Source organism: Coffea arabica, chromosome 1c (genome assembly GCF_036785885.1).
Source record: "Coffea arabica cultivar ET-39 chromosome 1c, Coffea Arabica ET-39 HiFi, whole genome shotgun sequence".
In the NCBI taxonomy this organism is placed as follows: Eukaryota; Viridiplantae; Streptophyta; class Magnoliopsida; order Gentianales; family Rubiaceae; genus Coffea; species Coffea arabica.
The window spans coordinates 40,593,670-40,611,579 of record NC_092310.1 but is presented as its reverse complement, the minus strand read 5'-3'; the positions used below and the strand labels follow the sequence as shown (position 1 = coordinate 40,611,579).

The window sequence follows — 17,910 nt, the reverse complement described above, 5'->3', positions numbered from 1 at the left end:
GTTGTGGCCATAATTAGTCGGAGAGATAGGTCATTGAAAAGGAAAAATAGAAAATGGAATACGTGGAGATCATGCAAAGGTGACTCGTGTCTTGACAAGTGTCATAATATTCGTAATAATAAGATGACAAGTCACTTAAAAGGCTGATGAGTCATTAATACATTATAAAAAATGTTGAGTAGATTTCAACTTGACACATCATTATGAGATCTTCATCTCGAGTTCTCCACATGACATGAAGCGGTGATTATATGGCAAATTGTGCAAAGGTAAATAAAAACTGGGAACTGTCCAAGGAAACAAGTAACTATTATTTTAGAACATCTATCTTTAAACTACCTTTTTCCGTTGGAACTTTCCTAACTCAAGCATCAGAGTGTATTCCGGGGGAGAGAGCCCCGCCTTCCACTCATTTCAGATAAATCCAAGGAGGTTCGACCATACAACTACGTGCAAGGTTCTGCTTTTCCACTCAGGTAATTTATGTGTACTTCTAGAGAAAAAACATATGTTGATGACAAATCCATTTGGAAGAAGCTCCACACCAAGCCAATGCCCATCCTTGAATACTTGCAGTCCATAAATATGCTGTGGAAGTACGGTTATGAGGTTACCGTCATGGTGTCCAGCAATTACCAAGGCTGAAGTCGGGTCTGGACATTCAAGGTAGCTGTGAACCATTAGGAGTATATCATAGTTGTCAGGATCTTCCTTAGTCAATCCTAGTCCCCCAGAGACAATTTGCAATACTCTTTTTTTTTTGTCAAAATGGCATTGTATTATATTTTAAACTTGATAATACAAGTTTTAGTTACACAAAGGAACAACTGTCCTATAGTCTTTTTGTGCAAGATTTTTGATCCACACGGCGAAGCTAGTGTCCCATTTTACATCATTAACTAGCTTAGTTGCAAATTTAGCTAGTCTATGACAAACATCATTTCCTGATCTATGAACCAAAGAGAAATTGCATTGATCAAACAGCTCTCTCAACTCCAGTATCGTCTCAATGTTTCTGTCCTTGCTGTTACCTGATGTGATTTTCTCTATTAGCGCTTTGCTGTCAGACTGAACTTCAATTCTTCTCCATCCAGCTTCCTGTCCTATCAGTAATGCTTCCCTTATTGCTAGAGCTTCTTCAATGTAGGAAACAAACCCACAGGATAAAATAATGTAAGCGAATCACACAGTCAAAGGAATAGCTTGGCAGCGGAATGTTTATAACAAACGGAACAGCTAAAGAAAGAAACAAAAGGTGACAAAGGCTTCAGGAGGCAAACTTCTCAAATTGTTTCCAATTCTTGGCTACTTTACATATGACACTCACATCAGACTAGTACTACACATATGTATATATAGGCACCAAGTCTCCATAATCAGAGACCGCATTAGAATTGGAAATCAAGCATCCTAGTTAGACTTGAACTCAATTAGCTAGACGTAGCCCTGAACTATACTAATTCCAACCAACTCCAACTAACAAATAATAATCTTGATTTAATTCCTACATTCAATGAGGGGCTCACCCCTTTTTCGCTCTTGCACTACACAGGCCTTCACCAATTCCCCTTTGGAGTCTCTTGCTACTATTCCTCTTCCTGTTTTGTTCCTTTGCAAGGCTATAGCAGCATCATTGTTGACTCTAATTATTCCTTGTTTAGGGGGGTACCAGTTCCTGTTCTGATGAGGTTGAGTTGTTTCAGCAATGCACTTTCTGTCATTTACTTCCTCAGCTTCCTTGAACTCCAACCATTCCTGTTAAGCCTTCTATACAGTGTACACAGCTTAGTTCCTCCCTTGCTTCTTGTCCATGTTGATTGTCAGGCCAATGTGATCTTGACATTACTCTGATACCCAACTTTCTCACATCAGTTGTATATGGTCCTATGATCTCTCTGCAAATTGAAATGGTATTTATTTTGTCCAGAAATAATGAGTAAAGGAATATTAGTTCATGGTCTGCAGATAACAGTAAATAAAAGAAGCCAGGAGATGATCTTTCTATTCACCACAAAAAATAAAAAATAAAGCCCACATCTTAGTCAGTACACATGTTCCTCTATATACCTTAATCTGCATGCTACGATCAATGTATGAAATCCATCCAAAGAAAGGTAATTGTTTGCTAGAAAATCAGATTTTTTTTCTTTTGACAAGACAGAAGAATCTGAAATGTAGGTTCCTTCAATTGACACTGGAGTAGAACAATATGGTATCATGATATATCAAGATAATCTGACTAAAATTCGCTGGCTCAATAGGAGATCAAAATTCATCATTTACTGGTATCGTGCTGGTGTAAACCATGCATCCATTTCTATAACTTCCAGAGGTGGTGTTAACCATGCATCCATTTTGTGCATCTTGATCAACGAACTTTGCTTTCTCCTCAGCAGGCAGGGAAAAGAACTCTCTGCCCACATTCACAGCATCAGTCATCAACTCTTCAGATACTCCGTGATTGATCACCTGTTACATAATCATACACAGGTACTAATTAACTTTCGATTGAAATCAACATAATTCATGTTTCCAAAACGTGAAAGTTCAAAGCTGAAAACCTGGAATAGGCCAAATTCTTGACTAGCTTTCATGATTTTCTGAATTCTATTGGCTCGATCTTCTTCTCCTAGATCAATCACTGGTATGTCCTTGCTTATTGGAACAGGCATTCCAGGCCTTTTCTCTACAGGTACAATGTAGTTTTCTGGCAAAGATTTTAGATTGGACGACCAACTTGAAAGAAGAAATGCCATGTTTTCTCACTAGAACAGCTAAATGCTGTATTTTGGTGGCGTTGTACCGCAGATTAACAGGTCTTATATAGCCAGAAAAACTGCGCTCATCCAACTATATGCCAAAAGAGAGCTCAATGAATGTAGAACAGGACAAAAGATTCTTTTTTTTTTTTTTTCGGTTTAGTTACAGGACAAAGAGTAATCGCGTTGTCTTTAGTTACCAGATAGTCACCAATGAATTAAGTGTAGTATTGAATTGCAAATGAGCTGATGAACATGACATTAGATGGATGATGTACAAGTGATCTAACAAAAACTAACAACTTTTTGTATAGTCATAAGCTTATCTAGTCTATGGTTGCTATCTATCGTCTGCAATTGTGAATTACCCTTCAACATAGTTTATTGGCAAAGTCTAAATATAGAAAGGAATGAATTCCATTTTGGACCTTAAATTATAAATACACTTTTACTTTAGTCCTTAAACTTTAATTTGGACACTTTACCCGCTAAAATATGAAATCCTTCCCTCTTTATTCCTTAAACTTTAATTTTGGACTTTTTACCCTTTACAATATGAAATCCATTAACTTTGAGCATCATTGCCTGTTATTCCGCTAGTTTTGATAATTCCGTGATATGGATTTCTTACTTTTGGAAATAAAGTGTCTACTGATAAGCTTATATAGGCTATAGTTGCGATCTGCTATCTGCAATTGTGAATTGCTTTTCAACATAGTTTCTTGGTGAAGTCTAAATAAAGAGAAGGGTTAATTACAGTTTGCCCTCCTGAATGTGGAGGTTTTGCCCCCTTGAACTCAGAGATAGACACTTTACCTCTGTAATTTTGGATTAAAGATACTTTGTTTGACCAAAATGACATGAAATGACTAAATTGCCCTTCAAATGAGATCTATTTAGATCATGTATCCTTTCGTAAGAGAAAAACATAATATCTACATAATGAATGGAAAACTTATGGTATAAATAAAACATAGAAATAACAGTCATAAAAAATGAAAAACTTGTAGAATAAAAGGAGTGAAAATAATTGATCAGCGCAAAAGCTTAATATTTTTAAAAAATTGAAAAAATAAAATGACTTATATATTAAAAGAATTGAGAAAAATTAATATACACAAAAAAAATATGAAGAAAATAATGAATCATAGTTTATGCAAGAAAATATATATGAGAGAAAAATTAATATATAAAAAATTCACGAAATATAAAAATACTAATAGTTTAAAAAGAGGAGGAAACAATTTGATGAGAGAAAATTTTAATATCTAAAAAATTAAGAAAATTAAACATACTTATAGTAAAAATACAAGGCAAAAAAAAACTTGACAATAGAAAATTTTAATATGTAAATTAAAGTCACGCAAATTAGAAATATTCATAGTATAGAAGAAAGGAATAATTTGGGAAGAGAAAAACTTCAAATCTAAATAAAATGAAAAATCAAAAAATTGAACTATTAAAATGAAAGAAAATGTTTGATAACTAAACACTTAATATCTCAATAAAAATTAACATTATTCGAAAGATTCACAACATGAACGCAAGGAAAAAACTTTGATGAGAGAAATAATTAACATGTAAACGAAAATCATGAAAAATATAAACACTTGTAGTATAAAAGGAAGGAAAAAGAATCTGAGGAATGAAAAACTTAATATCTCAAAGAAAAACAAAAAATAAAAAAGAATATAATATATGCATGAAAGAAAAAACTGATGACTAGAAAATTTAACATTTAAATAAAAACTACTCAAAATAAAACACATTATAACAATGCAAGTAAAAGCATGAAGTATTGGAAGGATAGGATTGTCGAAAATTTTCTTCTCAATGTAAAGTAACATTCACATTCAAGGGGTCAAAGTACAAGTTAGTCCCACATTCCGGGGGCAATCTGAGATTAACCATAACAAAGGCAACAGGAATACAATAACTATGAGGATCGCCTTACATCAATTGTATCTCATGTCAATTTGACAGCATTCATATTCATGTTATAAAGCTTAATTTGAAGTATAGCTATTTAGCCTCAATCAAAATTTCCATCTTACCAATTTGGTTAAAATTTTTAAACTTGCTTTTCCTTTTGTCTTAGTCTGCAACAAGATGTGTTTGCTATTATCAAAAGTTCGTAGACACATAAAGTTTAAGGGTAATTGATCTTGATTTGGAATATACCATGTTACTAATTTCTTTAAAACTTTATTTTCCTTTTGTCTTACTTTTGTAACAAGATATGCTTGTTAACATCAAAAGTTTGTGGATATTTACTTATTGCCCATTACTTGCCTAACTTCAGAAGTCCCCAAGTATTCTAAAACTTCTTGTCACCTAGCTGCAGGCCTTGTTATTCTATTATCTCCATATCAATAGTCAATTCAGGCATTTTGTTTCAATTTGATAATCCATCTTTTCTCCATCATCCTCCAATTATTTAGCTGTTGTACCTCCAACTTGTGCACAAAATTTTGACCCCACAGACAATAAGAATCAGGTGGATGATACATCAAGAATGAATCAATCTTATATTGTTATTTATGTGGATGACGTACAACTTGGACAACAAGCTCTATACCCAATTTTTGCTTTATTTATTATATTTTGTCATTATCATCTCAAGCAACACTTGTAGTTTTTGTGTGAAATTCACATTAATTATTTTGTTTATTAAAAACAGTATACAAAGGTGTCATCAGATTGTAACTTTTACTTGCTTATACCCTTGTACAAATTTTAAAATGAAAAATAAAAACCCTTGTACAAATTTTACATTCTAGCCTACGAAGTTAGCGAGCAATGGCTTGCTTCTCTGATTTATAAACCTCGCCATGCATTAAGAGATTTCTTGAATTCAGCATGTACTCTCATATAATTTTTTGAATTTATGGAATAAGCAAAGCATTTTAGCGGTGATTTTCTACCAAAGAAGTTATTCTTTAATGCCTTTTTTTTTATCTTTTTCTAAAAGATAATAATACCTTCACCCTCACAAATTAGTTGCTTCTTTAGAGATGGCCTCCATATTTAAGCATGTTTTTTAAAATGAAACATTGCAGGCTTCACCTGTTAACAATTTGCTTACATTTCTTGAAATTGAGAACTCCATCTATTGTGTTGAGCCAATCCAATAAACTTATTAACTTCGATTTTTTTTTGTGAGCTAAAATTTATTTCAATGTAGCAAAATGTACGTTACAATCATTACAATAAAACTAATCCACAAAGTGGTATTAGTCAAATAATGTTATGAAATAACAAGAAATGCGGATGTCCCTTAGTATTCCCAAGGGGATTAATTCATGATTTTATGGCTACATTATGTATAGGAGTTACAATGATAAATCTATTCATGTAGTGGAGAAACCGTTTCATAGGTTTCTTCATATTATTGTAGTAGTGGATGTTTAATAGGATTTATGTACCTTTAATCTTGTAGTGCCTATATATAGAGGTACATTGAGACCATTTGGGTGTACTTTTGTATCTTGTTGAAATATAAGGATATCATTCTCCTTTTCTCTATTTCTTTCTCTAATACTTCTTCAATTCCTATTGTAGTATTTTATTTTATTAGTTTTGCAACACGTTATCAGCACGAAAGCTCTACTTTTAAGCAAAAGGCGAAAACGGAAGCGCTACTTTGAACAAAAGTGAAGCACAAGATTTTGCCGAAATTCTGCCCGTATTTCTTCAAGTGATTTTTGAGATAAATTTCTAAGTCAAAAACTTATTTTAATTTCTTATGGCTAATCTTACGAAACAAGAGTTCGTATCTCTTGATATTTCTGGGAAAAATTATTTATCATGGGTATTGGATGTTAAAATCCATCTTGAGACAATGGGTCTTGGTAACACTATTGTTGAAAAAAATGAATCCTCAAACCAAGACCGTGCCAAAACTATGATTTTCCTTCGTCATCATTTAGATGAAGGATTAAAAATAGAGTATCTTACTATCAAAGATCCTCTTGTCCTTTGGCAAGATTTGAAAGAAAGATTCGACCACCTGAAATTGGTCGTTCTTCCAAAAGTCCGATATGATTGGCTTCACTTACGGCTGCAAGATTTTAAATCTGTCAATGAATATAATTCAGCCATGTTCAGAATCACTTCTCAATTATCATTATGTGGCGAAAAAGTCACTGATGAAGATATGTTAGAGAAAATATTTTCTACTTTTCATGTCTCTAACATGCTCCTGTAGCAGCAATATCGAGAGAAGGGATTTAAAAAATATTCTGAACTTATTGTGTGTCTTCTCTTGACTGAATAAAACAATGAATTGTTGCTGAAAAATCATGAGTCCCGACCAACTGGTGCAAGTCCATTCCCTGAAGCGAATGCGACCCAATTGCAAAATTTTGATCGAGATCGTGGACGTGGCGGTAGAGGTGGCCGTGGAGGAGGCCGTGGACGTGGCCGTGGCCATGGAGGAGACCGTGGACGTGGCCGTGGCCGTGGTAAATTTGTGCCCCGTGAAAATTTTAATCGTGGCAAACAACAAAATGTTTCTCAAAAGAGGGAAAATAACTACGATCAGAAAAATGGAGAAAAGAAAGTTTATGAAGAAAAATGCTACCAGTGTGGTTTGAAAGGTCATTGGTCCCGTACCTGTCGTACGGCTGAGCATCTTGTTGACCTCTATCAAGCATCATTGAAAAAGAAAGACAAAGGTGTTGAGACAAATTTCATTGATCAAAAGAATGATTATGATGATGGTGATGATGCTGATATGACACATCTCGATGTTGCTGATTTTTTTGAGCATCCTGAAGATGTCAACAAATACCCCATGATTATTTAGATATTTTTATGATGCTTTATATCTTTCATGTAATTTTCTTTTTATTGAATATTTATTTTCGCATCTTTATTAATATTTATTTTTGTTTAAAATTTTTTTCCTGAAGAAGAAATGGATGTCAAATATTTGGGATTAAATAATAGTGATGATGACATTTGTCTCATTAATAGTGCTACTACGCACACCATATTGAAAAATAAAAAATATTTTTCTTGTTTAAAAATGGGAGAGACAAATGTTAATACCATTAGTGGTAGTGCAAAATTGATTGAAAACTCCGGAAAAACCACTATATTTCTCCCTGAAGGGACTAAAATTATTGTTAATAATGCACTATTCTCTCCCAAGTCTCGAAGAAACTTATTGAGTTTTAAAGATATTCGCGAAAATGGATATCATATCGAGACAATGACTGAGACAAATGGTAAATTTTTATTAATCACAAGTATTACTTTTGGGCAGAAATGCGTATTAGAAAAATTGCCTTCTTTTTCGTCTGGTTTATATTATGCACAAATTAGTGCAATTGAAATTCATCATCTAGTAGACCAGAAGTCTACTCATCCCAATGATTTTATGGTTAGGCATAATCGTCTGGGACATCCCGGATCTATAATGATGAGACGAATAATTGAGAATTCACATGACCACTGATTGAAAAATAAAAAGGTATTAAAAGCCAATGAATTCTCTTGTGTTGCTTGTTCTCAAGGGAAATTAATTATTAGACCATCACAAGTTAAAGTTGGGACTGAATCCCCTGCATTTCTAGAACGAATTCATGGTGATATATGTGGACCTATAGATCTACCATGTAGACCATTTCGATATTTTATGGTGCTAATTGATGCATCAACTAGATGGTCACATGTATGTTTATTATCTACTCGCAACCTGGCGTTTGCGAGATTGCTTGCTCAAATAATTAAATTGCGAGCACAATTTTCAGATTATCCAATAAAGAAAATTCGTCTAGATAATGCTGGTGAATATTCGTCACATGCTTTTGACGATTATTGTATGTCCATTGGAATAACTGTTGAACATCCTGTAGCTTATGTTCACACACAAAATGGTCTAGTCGAATCTCTTATTAAACGGTTACAATTAATTGCTAGACCATTGTTGATGAAGTCTAAACTTCCTTCATCTGCTTGGGGACATGCTATTTTACATGCAGCAACACTTGTGAGAATTAGGCCGACAAGTTATCATACTTATTCTCCCCTACAATTAACTTTTGGTTATGAGTCCAATATTTCTCATTTACGAATATTTGGTTGTGCGGTATATGTACCGATTGCACCACCCCAACGTAGTAAATTGGGCTCCCAAAGAAGATTGGGGATATATGTCGGATATGAATCATCTTCAATCATTAAGTATATGGAACCATTAACAGGTGATTTATTTACTGCGAGATTTACAGATTGCCATTTTGATGAATCACATTTTCCGACATTAGGGGGAGATAAAAATCAACCTAAAAAGGAAATTACTTGGAAAAAATCGTTGAATTTCCTTGATTCTCGTACTAAAGAATGTGAACTAGAAGTTCAAAGGATTATACATTTGCAAAAAATTGCAAATCAATTACCGGATGCATTTAATGACTCCAGAAGAGTTACTAAATCACATATTCCTGCTGAAAATGCTCCGATTAAAATTGATATCCCTGAAAGACAAATTACAAGTGCTAATGAGTCTAAAGCACGCTTGAAGCGTGGGAGACCTCTTGGTTCCAAAGATAAAAATTCTCGAAAGAAAAAAGGAGTAGATGAATCAACAATTAGTGACAAAATTCAACTTCCTGAAGAGGTCACTCCTAAAGAGCCAATTCTTGAAGAGAATAAAATTATAGAAAATTCAATAAATTTTGTCACTTCAAGAAAAAGTTGGAACCGAAAAGAAATAATTATTGATAGTATTTTTGCACATAATGTAGCACTTGATATTATGATAGAGGACGAGAATCATGAGCATAGATCGGTTGATGAATGTCGAGGTAGAAATGATTGGCCAAAATGGAAAGATGCGATCCAATCTGAATTGGACTCACTGGTTAAAAGAAAAGTTTTTGGACCTGTAGTCCAAACACTTGAAGGTGTAAAGCCAGTAGGATATAAATGGGTATTTGTGAGAAAAAGAAATGAGAAAAATGAAATTGTGAGGTATAAAGCTAGACTTGTAGCCCAAGGATTTTCACAAAGGTCTGGATTTGATTACAATAAAACGTATTCACCTGTAGTGGATGCTATCACATTTAGATATCTTGTGAGTTTTGCAGTACATGAAAAATTAGATATGCGTCTAATGGACGTTGTTACTGCATATCTATATGAAAATCTTGAAAATGATATTTATATGAGAATCTCTGAAGGATTCAACATGCCTGAAGCATGCAAATCAAATCCTAAAAATATTTATTCTATTAAATTACAAAGGTCTTTGTATGGGATCAAACAATTTGGACGTATGTGGTATAACCGCCTCAATGAATGTCTGACAAAAGAAGGTTATACCAATGATCCAATATGTCCATGTGTTTTTATCAAGAAAAATGGATCAAATTTTGTGATAATTGCTGTACATGTTGATGATCTAAATTTGATTGGAACTCCTGAAGAGATTCAAAATAGTGTTGAATATTTGAAGTAAGAATTTGAGATCAAAGATTTTGGAAAAACAAAATTTTGCCTTGGTTTACAAATTGAGCATTTGAAAGGTGGAATTTTTGTTCACCAAACTGTTTATACCCGGAAGGTATTAAAGCGATTTTATATGGACAAAGCACATACATTGAGTACCCCAATGGTTGTCAGATCATTAAATCCTAATAAGAATCCTTTTAGACCACGAGAAGAAAATGAAGAGATATTTGGTCCTGAAGTACCATATCTCAGTGCAATTGGTGCACTAATGTATCTTGCTAATTGTACAAAACCTGATATATCATTTGCAGTAAATTTATTAGCAAGATTTAGTTTCTCGCCCACAAAATGACATTTGAATGGTATTAAACATATTTTTCGCTATCTCCAAGGAACAATAGATCTTGGTTTATTTTATTTAGATAAATCCAAACCTGAATTGGTTGTTATGCTGATGTTGGATATTTATTCGACCCGCATAAAACAAGATCTCAGACTGGTTATTTATTTACATATGGAGGCACAGCCATTTTTTGGCGATCTACAAAGCAATCACCAGCCGCCTGTGGCGACCCCACTTCCCCCTAAGGCGAACCAAAGGGTTGGCGGGCCGTCTGACCAGCTCTCGCCAGGACTCACGCAAGCATTTTAACCCAAATCCATCCGAAGGATAACTTAGTCTATGATAAAATAATTTTTCACAACTAGGATCATCCTTAAAACCACATTAACTTCGGAGATAGCAATGATAAATTTTTGCCAGTCATGGCTCTTAAACTTCCCACGTACTACGTACTAAAGTATAGAGTCGTACCAATCCGGATAGATAACTACATAAATCTCTATCACAAACGTACAAGCCAAGTAACCGAATTAGGGTTTACACATTTTCCAACTTCAAGTGGCAATCCGAAGAAAAGGAAATACATTAATCCAAAACACATTACAGCCCATAGAATAGGTTATAGTATTCAAATACAATCCAAAAAGGAAAACATAAGTAAGCATCCAGCTTTCAGTTTCCAGAACCTGTTAAGGAAAACAATAAACGTGGGGTGAGCTAAAGCTCAGTGGTGCCCCAAAACATGCAATCACATAAATCAAACAACGGATAACAATTTAAACAAATTTAATCAATTAAGAAAGCGTATAACAGCACAAGGTAGGATACAGGGGCTGTCGGGAGCCATTCTCCTCGCTTGATCAGATACCCTCGTAGTTGACCCTCCGTCAACTTTCACTACTTATAGTCCATGTCGATCCACTTATTTTAATCCTAACCCGTCACCGTTCATACCTTTGCTTCGGGCCCGACTTCGTCTACCGACGCAGTATACTCGAGATATACCCGTAATTGATTGGTCGAGAGATTCACCCAACGACGTTTTGGTAGTTGGATTCAGAAGTCGAGGGATTCACCCAACGACGCAACTACATTTAGATTCATGGATTCAGATGTTATGGTAGTTGGATTCAGAAGTCGAGGGATTCACCCAACGACGCAACTACGTTTAGATTCATGGATTCATTAGAAAATGTTTCACACACATCACCACTCGAACGGCTAGTGCGATAAAGTACACACTGCTCACTTCGATGGATCAGAAACCATTTATTGCATTTTGACAATTATCACATAGCGAGTTGATAAAGCACTTAACCACGTAGGCATAAAACAAGCAGAGACACTCACCAAGAGTGAAGTTCAGATATCGAATGGGGAATCGAATTCCGCGTCCTCGCAATATCCTAAAAATCAGGTTTTGAAACTATAAGTTACTATACAGTTTCTGAGCTTGTAAATATCGAGGTATTACTTAATATATTACTAGTTTACTTCCTTTAGAAATTTTGACAAAAATAGAAGGAATGTTTATCATAGTTTTCCTTAAGATACTTTTCCTGAGGAAAATAACTGGTATTACTTCCTTGAAATAAGTCGATAAGCCTCTTAGTATCAATGTTAGGAAGTTACTTTGAACATTTCTTTTAAAGCTATGGCTCTTGCAAAAATTATTATTAAAACTATTTTACTAAAATAGGGTTTCTTGCCGAACAAGTTTCCCATGTTTTTCACTAGAGTTATTGAAACTCGTATTTTGGAACTTTTCCTATAATTAACTAGCCAGAAGCAATACTTAAGGAAAGAAAAGGATTTAATATAAAGCTTAGGATTTTCAAAAGCTATAGAATTTATTTACGATAGTTATCGAGGCTAGTTTGAACTAAAGGGAATTATCAAGTTGGAAAGTTTTAAGCTAAAACACTAGATTTTGAGTTTTATAATTTAATACTAGCTGGGAAATATTTTTGATCACAGCTACTCGAGTTCGCAAGGTCGATACAATTTCCGTAGCTCCAATTCCGTTTCGAAATCATCTTATGGAGGGCAAAAATCACTTAGCAAATTACTAAGGCTTCGTCAAACATTAGCCCCAGATTTCAATAAATGCATTTCTGATGAAAATAAAATTGAACAACCAAGGCTTCATCAATCATTAGCACTTGGTCTCAGCAAACCCAACATAAGCAAGTAAAAGTAAAAGTAAAACTTCCAAGACATTCCAACAATCAATGTTCGTCATCCAGTAATAATTATAAAGTCATTCACATGGCCAAGGACTTCATCAATCATTAGCCCTTGACATCATCAATTACCTCAAACCACAATTCAGTCAAGAGTTTGAACCACTAGTAATATAAAGTCTCAATCCGAATTCAAGTTGAGATTTAAAATGAAACAGGTCATTCATGCCAAACAGTTTACTTTGAAAATTCACCGACAGCAGTACACATGGAGTAAAAATACGAAATTTCTACAGGGCGAAGATCTATGATTCTAGTTTCAAATGCCACTGACGGCGCCTTAAACGGATTTTCCTACACCAAGATATAACCGTTTTATCGAGACTGGTCAGGGACTTCCGAAAATCTGGAGTTTCATTTTTCACTTATGAAAAACTCCTTTTTCTTTTCTTTTCACACCAAAATTTTTTATTCAAACCATCGTACATTTCTTATAGGGCTCCAAAACAACATATTCCAAGCATCATATTTCAAGAAAAATTTCCAAGAACCAAGCAAATTTTTCAACTCAATTCTCGGCTATCTCAACGAAAATTCCAGCAATTGTATACTAGCGTTTTTGGTTTCAGCTTTATATGTACTAATTGGTTCATTGCTAAACAAATTGTATATCTTAAAATTTGCATCTCTTATGAAATTCTGAGCCACCATAATCCAAGGAAATAAAATAAATTTCCAGAAACAAATTGAAATTTTCCAACGATATTGAAATTCTGGTTCATACCCCTTCGGCTATCACCCAAAATTTCCAGCAACCAATCTACTTTAGTTCGAATTTTTCCCTTGGTTTAATCATGGTGTTAGTTACTCAAATTCAGCATTTAAACACATAGCAAGACAATGAACATTTCCAGTTTAAGAGTTGAATTTAAACCATGGTTACAAACCCCAAAATTTCCAGGTTTAAACCTCACGGCTTCTCTCAAGATTTCCAGAAATAACAATGGTTCTAAAACAGGATTTTCTTTGGTTAAAACAGAATTTTTGGTACTCTATTAGGACATGTGAACACGTAGCTAGCTAGTAGAGGTTTTCAAATCAAATCCAGGTTCAAGCTACGATTATACTCAACTAACACAAATCCAGAAATTTTACCAACTATTCTCGAATGATCATTCATGAACCAATTTTTCGGCTTTCATTTTATTTTCCAAGTTCCTAGTTTCATTGTCCAATCATGTAACTCAACATGCAGGCCCTTAAGCATTTCGTCTTCACTTGGATAGTTAAGATTGTAACCACAGCTTGTCATACTTAAGCAAATTATTTCTTAGTTAGTCTCGGCAGAAGGTTTTCATCAAACCAGAATTTCTTAGGTTCCTTAATTCATCAATCAACTTCATCGAATTAACATGCAGGGTCCTAGACATCATAAACATTAAGTTCTACTCGGCTAATTACACTTGAGTGCTCAGGTTATCACAAGAAAAACAGAATTTCAGTTGCATTTCCAAACCATTCTTTCGGCAGAATCATTCTCAACAAAACAGAATTTTCTAAGCTCCTTAGTTCATCATCCGATATTTTCTTCAGTTAAAGCCTTTTATTTTGCCCTTAATTCTCACATGCACAATTGCTGAGTTAATTAGCTAACATCCAGACCAGAAAATCAGCTCGGCAACAGCAAAACACATTCATAATTCCAGAACTAGGTGAGACTACACTCGGATGAGTTTGCATGTGAAAAGTTCTATTTCATTTTTTTTTTCCAAAGTAATCCAGGCTAATTAAATTCATGCATGACTTTATCATTTTGTTTTCAGGTGATTAAACACAAATTCAACCTCTGATCATCCCACAATTTACATGCTTAGCATACGGCAGAACCATTTACTCTTCCGAACCAGATTCTGGTAGCTTAATATCAATTCATCATCTAGCTAATTACGTCATCCGAACTTAAAGTCCTCTCATGCAAGTCCAGAGCTTGCTTATATTACCACTGGTTATCCATTTTATAGTCCAGAAATTTACCTTACTAGGTGCTCACTCACTCGACAGAACGCTGAAGTCTATCCCTTTCTCTCGGCTCTTCTCCTCAAACACGGGTAAGTTGGTTCTGGTTGGGTTGTAGTGGGTGCAGCTGGTGATAGTGGAAGCTGGATGACTACCGGCTGAGCTTGGGAAATGCAGAGGAAAGTCTGCTCACGGCTCCTCCTCCTCTCCTCCCTCTTCGATGCTTGCGGACAGAACCAGAAATGGAATCGCAACTCTCAGCTTCCTTCCTCACTCTCGGCTTTATGGAGCAGCTCGACCTCTCCCTCACTCTCGGTCGATGATAACAATGTAATGGTGGAGTGTGGCCTGAGGTGAAAGGTTGCAGAAGCTATAGAGTGGAGGTAGAGTGTTGGTGAGGGTTGAGTGCGCAGTTGGTGAAGATGCCGGTTGGTCAGCTAGGGTGGTGGTGTGTTGAAGTGGTGAAGGATGCGGTTGGCCGGCTGGGGTGGTGGCTAATCATGCTGTCCGAGGAGTCGTTTGGCCGTGCATGGAATGGTTGTGGTGTAGTGGGGATTTGGTGAATTGCGAAGGGCATTTTGGTCCTTTCACTTTGCCCCCTAACCTCTTCGTAAATCTCAACTCTACCTTAATTCAACAATTGTCCCCAAGTGTGATTTGATGGCCTAATTATACGTTAGTATACTTAAACCGTTTTATCGAATTTTTATCGGTTACTATTTAGTATTAAGGTTCCTAACATTCTTACTTTATTAATTTAGCTTATTAAAATCAAGTTTGACCTTGTTGTATAAGTCTAACCTTTAACATTAGCACTTATTGGAATTAATCATTAAAATTCGAGCAATTGGTTTTAAGATAGTAAGGTTATCGATTCAAGTGTCCTTAATTTTTGAATCAAAGAATTTAAGTATTCTAACATTTTATTTTAGGACAAAGATTTAATCTAAAGAAACCAGGAAATTTCATGACTTAAGAAAATTATATTTTGCTTCACATGAACCTATTTTTATGTTCTTAAATGCGAACAAGTAAAAGTAATGCTCGGAATTATAAGGGAATAAAAGAAATGCCAACAAAATATGCACTGGCTTATATTTCTATTTTCAGGGTTCTCACACCGCCACTTCATCGAATCATGCTGAAATAATAGCAATTCATGAAGCCAGTCGAGAATGTGTTTGGTTAAGATCAATGACCCACTATATTTGGAAGAATTGTGGGTTGTCCTCCGGAAAAAAAAATCCCGCAACTATATTATATAAAGATAATGCAGCTTATATAGCTCAATTGAAAGGAGGATATATTAAAAGAGATAGGACGAAACACATTTCACCAAAAAAATTTTTTACTCATGATTTGCAAAAGAATGGTGAAATTGATGTGCAACAAATCCGATCAGATAATAATCTGGCCGATTTATTTACCAAGGCATTACCAATTGCGACATTTGAAAAATTGATGAAGAGTATTGGAATGCGACGATTAAAAGATCTCAAATGACGTTTGCATCAGGGGGAGAAATTATTACATAAAAATAGTTTACTCTTTTTCCTTCACTAGGGTTTTTGGTACCACTGGGTTTTTCCCTAATAAGGTTTTAACGAGGCATATTCTTTGTGTAATGGACATCCAATGGGGAGTGTTATGAAATAACAAGAAATGTGGATGTCCCTTAGTATTCCCAAGGGGATTAATTCATGATTTTATGGCTACATTATGTGTAGAAGTTACAATCATAAATCTATTCATGTAGTGGAGAAACCGTTTCATAGGTTTTTTCATATTATTGTAGTAGTGGATGTTTAATAGGATTTATGTACCTTTAATCTTGTAGTGCCTATATATAGAGGTACATTGAGACCCTTTGGGTATACTTTTGTATCTTGTTGAAATATAGGGATATCATTCTCCCTTTCTCTATTTCTTTCTCTAATACTTCTTCAATTCCTATTGTAGTATTTCATTTTATTAGTTTTACAACAAATAAAACAAAGCAACATAAACAGACAAAACATAACCTTCCAGGGTAGTTGACATGGTGGTGTAGCCTCTAGTTAGAGCGTTCACCAAAGTTCGACCTCTGTCACAAAAATGAAAAAATCCAACAACCCAAATAAAGGTTGGGGCCTGAAGTGAGTTCAGGTCCTTTTTTTGATATTATAAAAAAAAAAAAAAAAGCATGACAAGACCGATATAGAAAAGACGAAACAAGTTTCAACCCGCAAAGTTACACCAAGGCAAGAGAATATGAATATAAATAGAGCACACCTGAATGAGTAGATAAAGGAGAAATATGCATTTAGATAAATTCCTTTTCTAATTTGACTACATTCGCCCAAAACTCAATTAGACTTGTATGAGCATTTGCTGGACTGGTCAAACCATGAACTCTGTTTGATTGAATGACTCAATAGTTTTCGTGTCCATAATTGAGCCCGACATCGCTCTTTGGTTAAGTCGTTCTCCCCGACAAACTGATCACTAAGCCCAAATTGAGTTTCTAGTAATTTGATTGGATAAGCACCAAAATAAGTCAAATCTTAGGGTGCCAGTCGGGTTTTTACGAGCCGTATTTTGGTAAGTCCAAACTGACAAGTTATATGAATTTTTGGGTTTCAGACTTTCAGTCTTCGGGCTCATATAAAAAAAGTTTAATCTCAACTCACACTATTATATGAGTTTTAGGATCAAATCGGGTTTGACCCAAACTCATAATCATATATAATTATATATAATTTATTTTTTATAATTATGAATTAATACAAATTTATATATCAATTATCAACATTTTATGTCATAATATGTACTAGTATTCAAGGTACACACTAATGTATGTGCAACTAATAGAAAAAATATTTGTGAAACATTTTGAATATATTTATTGAAATCATTTTCAAGAAATTTGGTTTTATATTTTGAAAATACATATGTAAAATATTAACCAAAAAAGGTTATAAAAAGTGGTTATTTGGTAGTTATTCATAACCATAATTGGCAGTTGCTAATTAAAATTAAGATTTACTAAATAAATTGAAAAATTGAATGTGAAAAAATACATATTACTTGGTAAAAAATCATATTGGTAATAGGTAGTTATCAAAGACAAGTAGATTTTTATTTATACCAAAAGTTCCATCATTATCAAGGG

At 34.4% G+C, this 17,910-nt stretch overlaps 2 protein-coding genes and 2 long non-coding RNA genes across 5 annotated transcripts; 2 read left to right on the top strand and 2 right to left on the bottom strand.

Moving 5' to 3' along the window:
- The first annotated feature begins 222 nt into the window (after positions 1-222).
- On the top strand, positions 223-981 carry LOC140014959 (uncharacterized). The gene is made up of 2 exons (XR_011821719.1): positions 223-476; positions 577-981. It is a non-coding gene; the product is annotated as an uncharacterized lncRNA (long non-coding RNA).
- Positions 982-1,266: 285 nt separating this feature from the next.
- Positions 1,267-3,048, bottom strand: LOC113710052 (hyoscyamine 6-dioxygenase). The gene is made up of 3 exons (XM_027233207.2): positions 2,562-3,048; positions 2,284-2,469; positions 1,267-1,895 (listed from the first exon to the last, which is right to left on the bottom strand). Exons 1-3 carry the CDS (start codon positions 2,754-2,756, stop codon positions 1,869-1,871), a joined length of 408 nt encoding a protein of 135 aa, XP_027089008.1. The 5' UTR covers positions 2,757-3,048; the 3' UTR covers positions 1,267-1,868.
- A 3,552-nt stretch (positions 3,049-6,600) lies between these two features.
- LOC140005294 (uncharacterized) lies at positions 6,601-7,566 on the top strand. The gene is made up of 2 exons (XM_072046080.1): positions 6,601-6,945; positions 7,066-7,566. Exons 1-2 carry the CDS (start codon positions 6,601-6,603, stop codon positions 7,564-7,566), a joined length of 846 nt encoding a protein of 281 aa, XP_071902181.1.
- Positions 7,567-10,966: 3,400 nt separating this feature from the next.
- Positions 10,967-15,117, bottom strand: LOC140006491 (uncharacterized). Of its 2 annotated transcripts, XR_011814141.1 has the most exons (3): positions 14,778-15,117; positions 11,911-11,966; positions 10,967-11,246 (listed from the first exon to the last, which is right to left on the bottom strand). It is a non-coding gene; the product is annotated as an uncharacterized lncRNA (long non-coding RNA). The 2 variants fall into 2 exon arrangements; XR_011814143.1 differs by lacking the exon at positions 11,911-11,966.
- Between the last annotated feature and the right edge of the window lie 2,793 nt (positions 15,118-17,910).

What these genes read in the sequence shown, in the direction of transcription:
- LOC113710052 (XM_027233207.2), bottom strand. Translation starts at nt 2,756, where the DNA reads ATGGCATTTCTTCTTTCAAGTTGGTCGTCCAATCTAAAATCTTTGCCA. An exon ending in AAGAATTTGGCCTATTCCAG is followed by an intron (nt 2,470 to 2,561) that starts GTTTTCAGCTTT and finishes ATTATGTAACAG; the next exon opens with GTGATCAATCACGGAGTATC. An exon ending in TTTACACCAGCACGATACCA is followed by an intron (nt 1,896 to 2,283) that starts GTAAATGATGAA and finishes TTCAATTTGCAG; the next exon opens with AGAGATCATAGGACCATATA.
- LOC140005294 (XM_072046080.1), top strand. Translation starts at nt 6,601, where the DNA reads ATGGGTCTTGGTAACACTATTGTTGAAAAAAATGAATCCTCAAACCAA. An exon ending in AAATATTTTCTACTTTTCAT is followed by an intron (nt 6,946 to 7,065) that starts GTCTCTAACATG and finishes AAAAATCATGAG; the next exon opens with TCCCGACCAACTGGTGCAAG.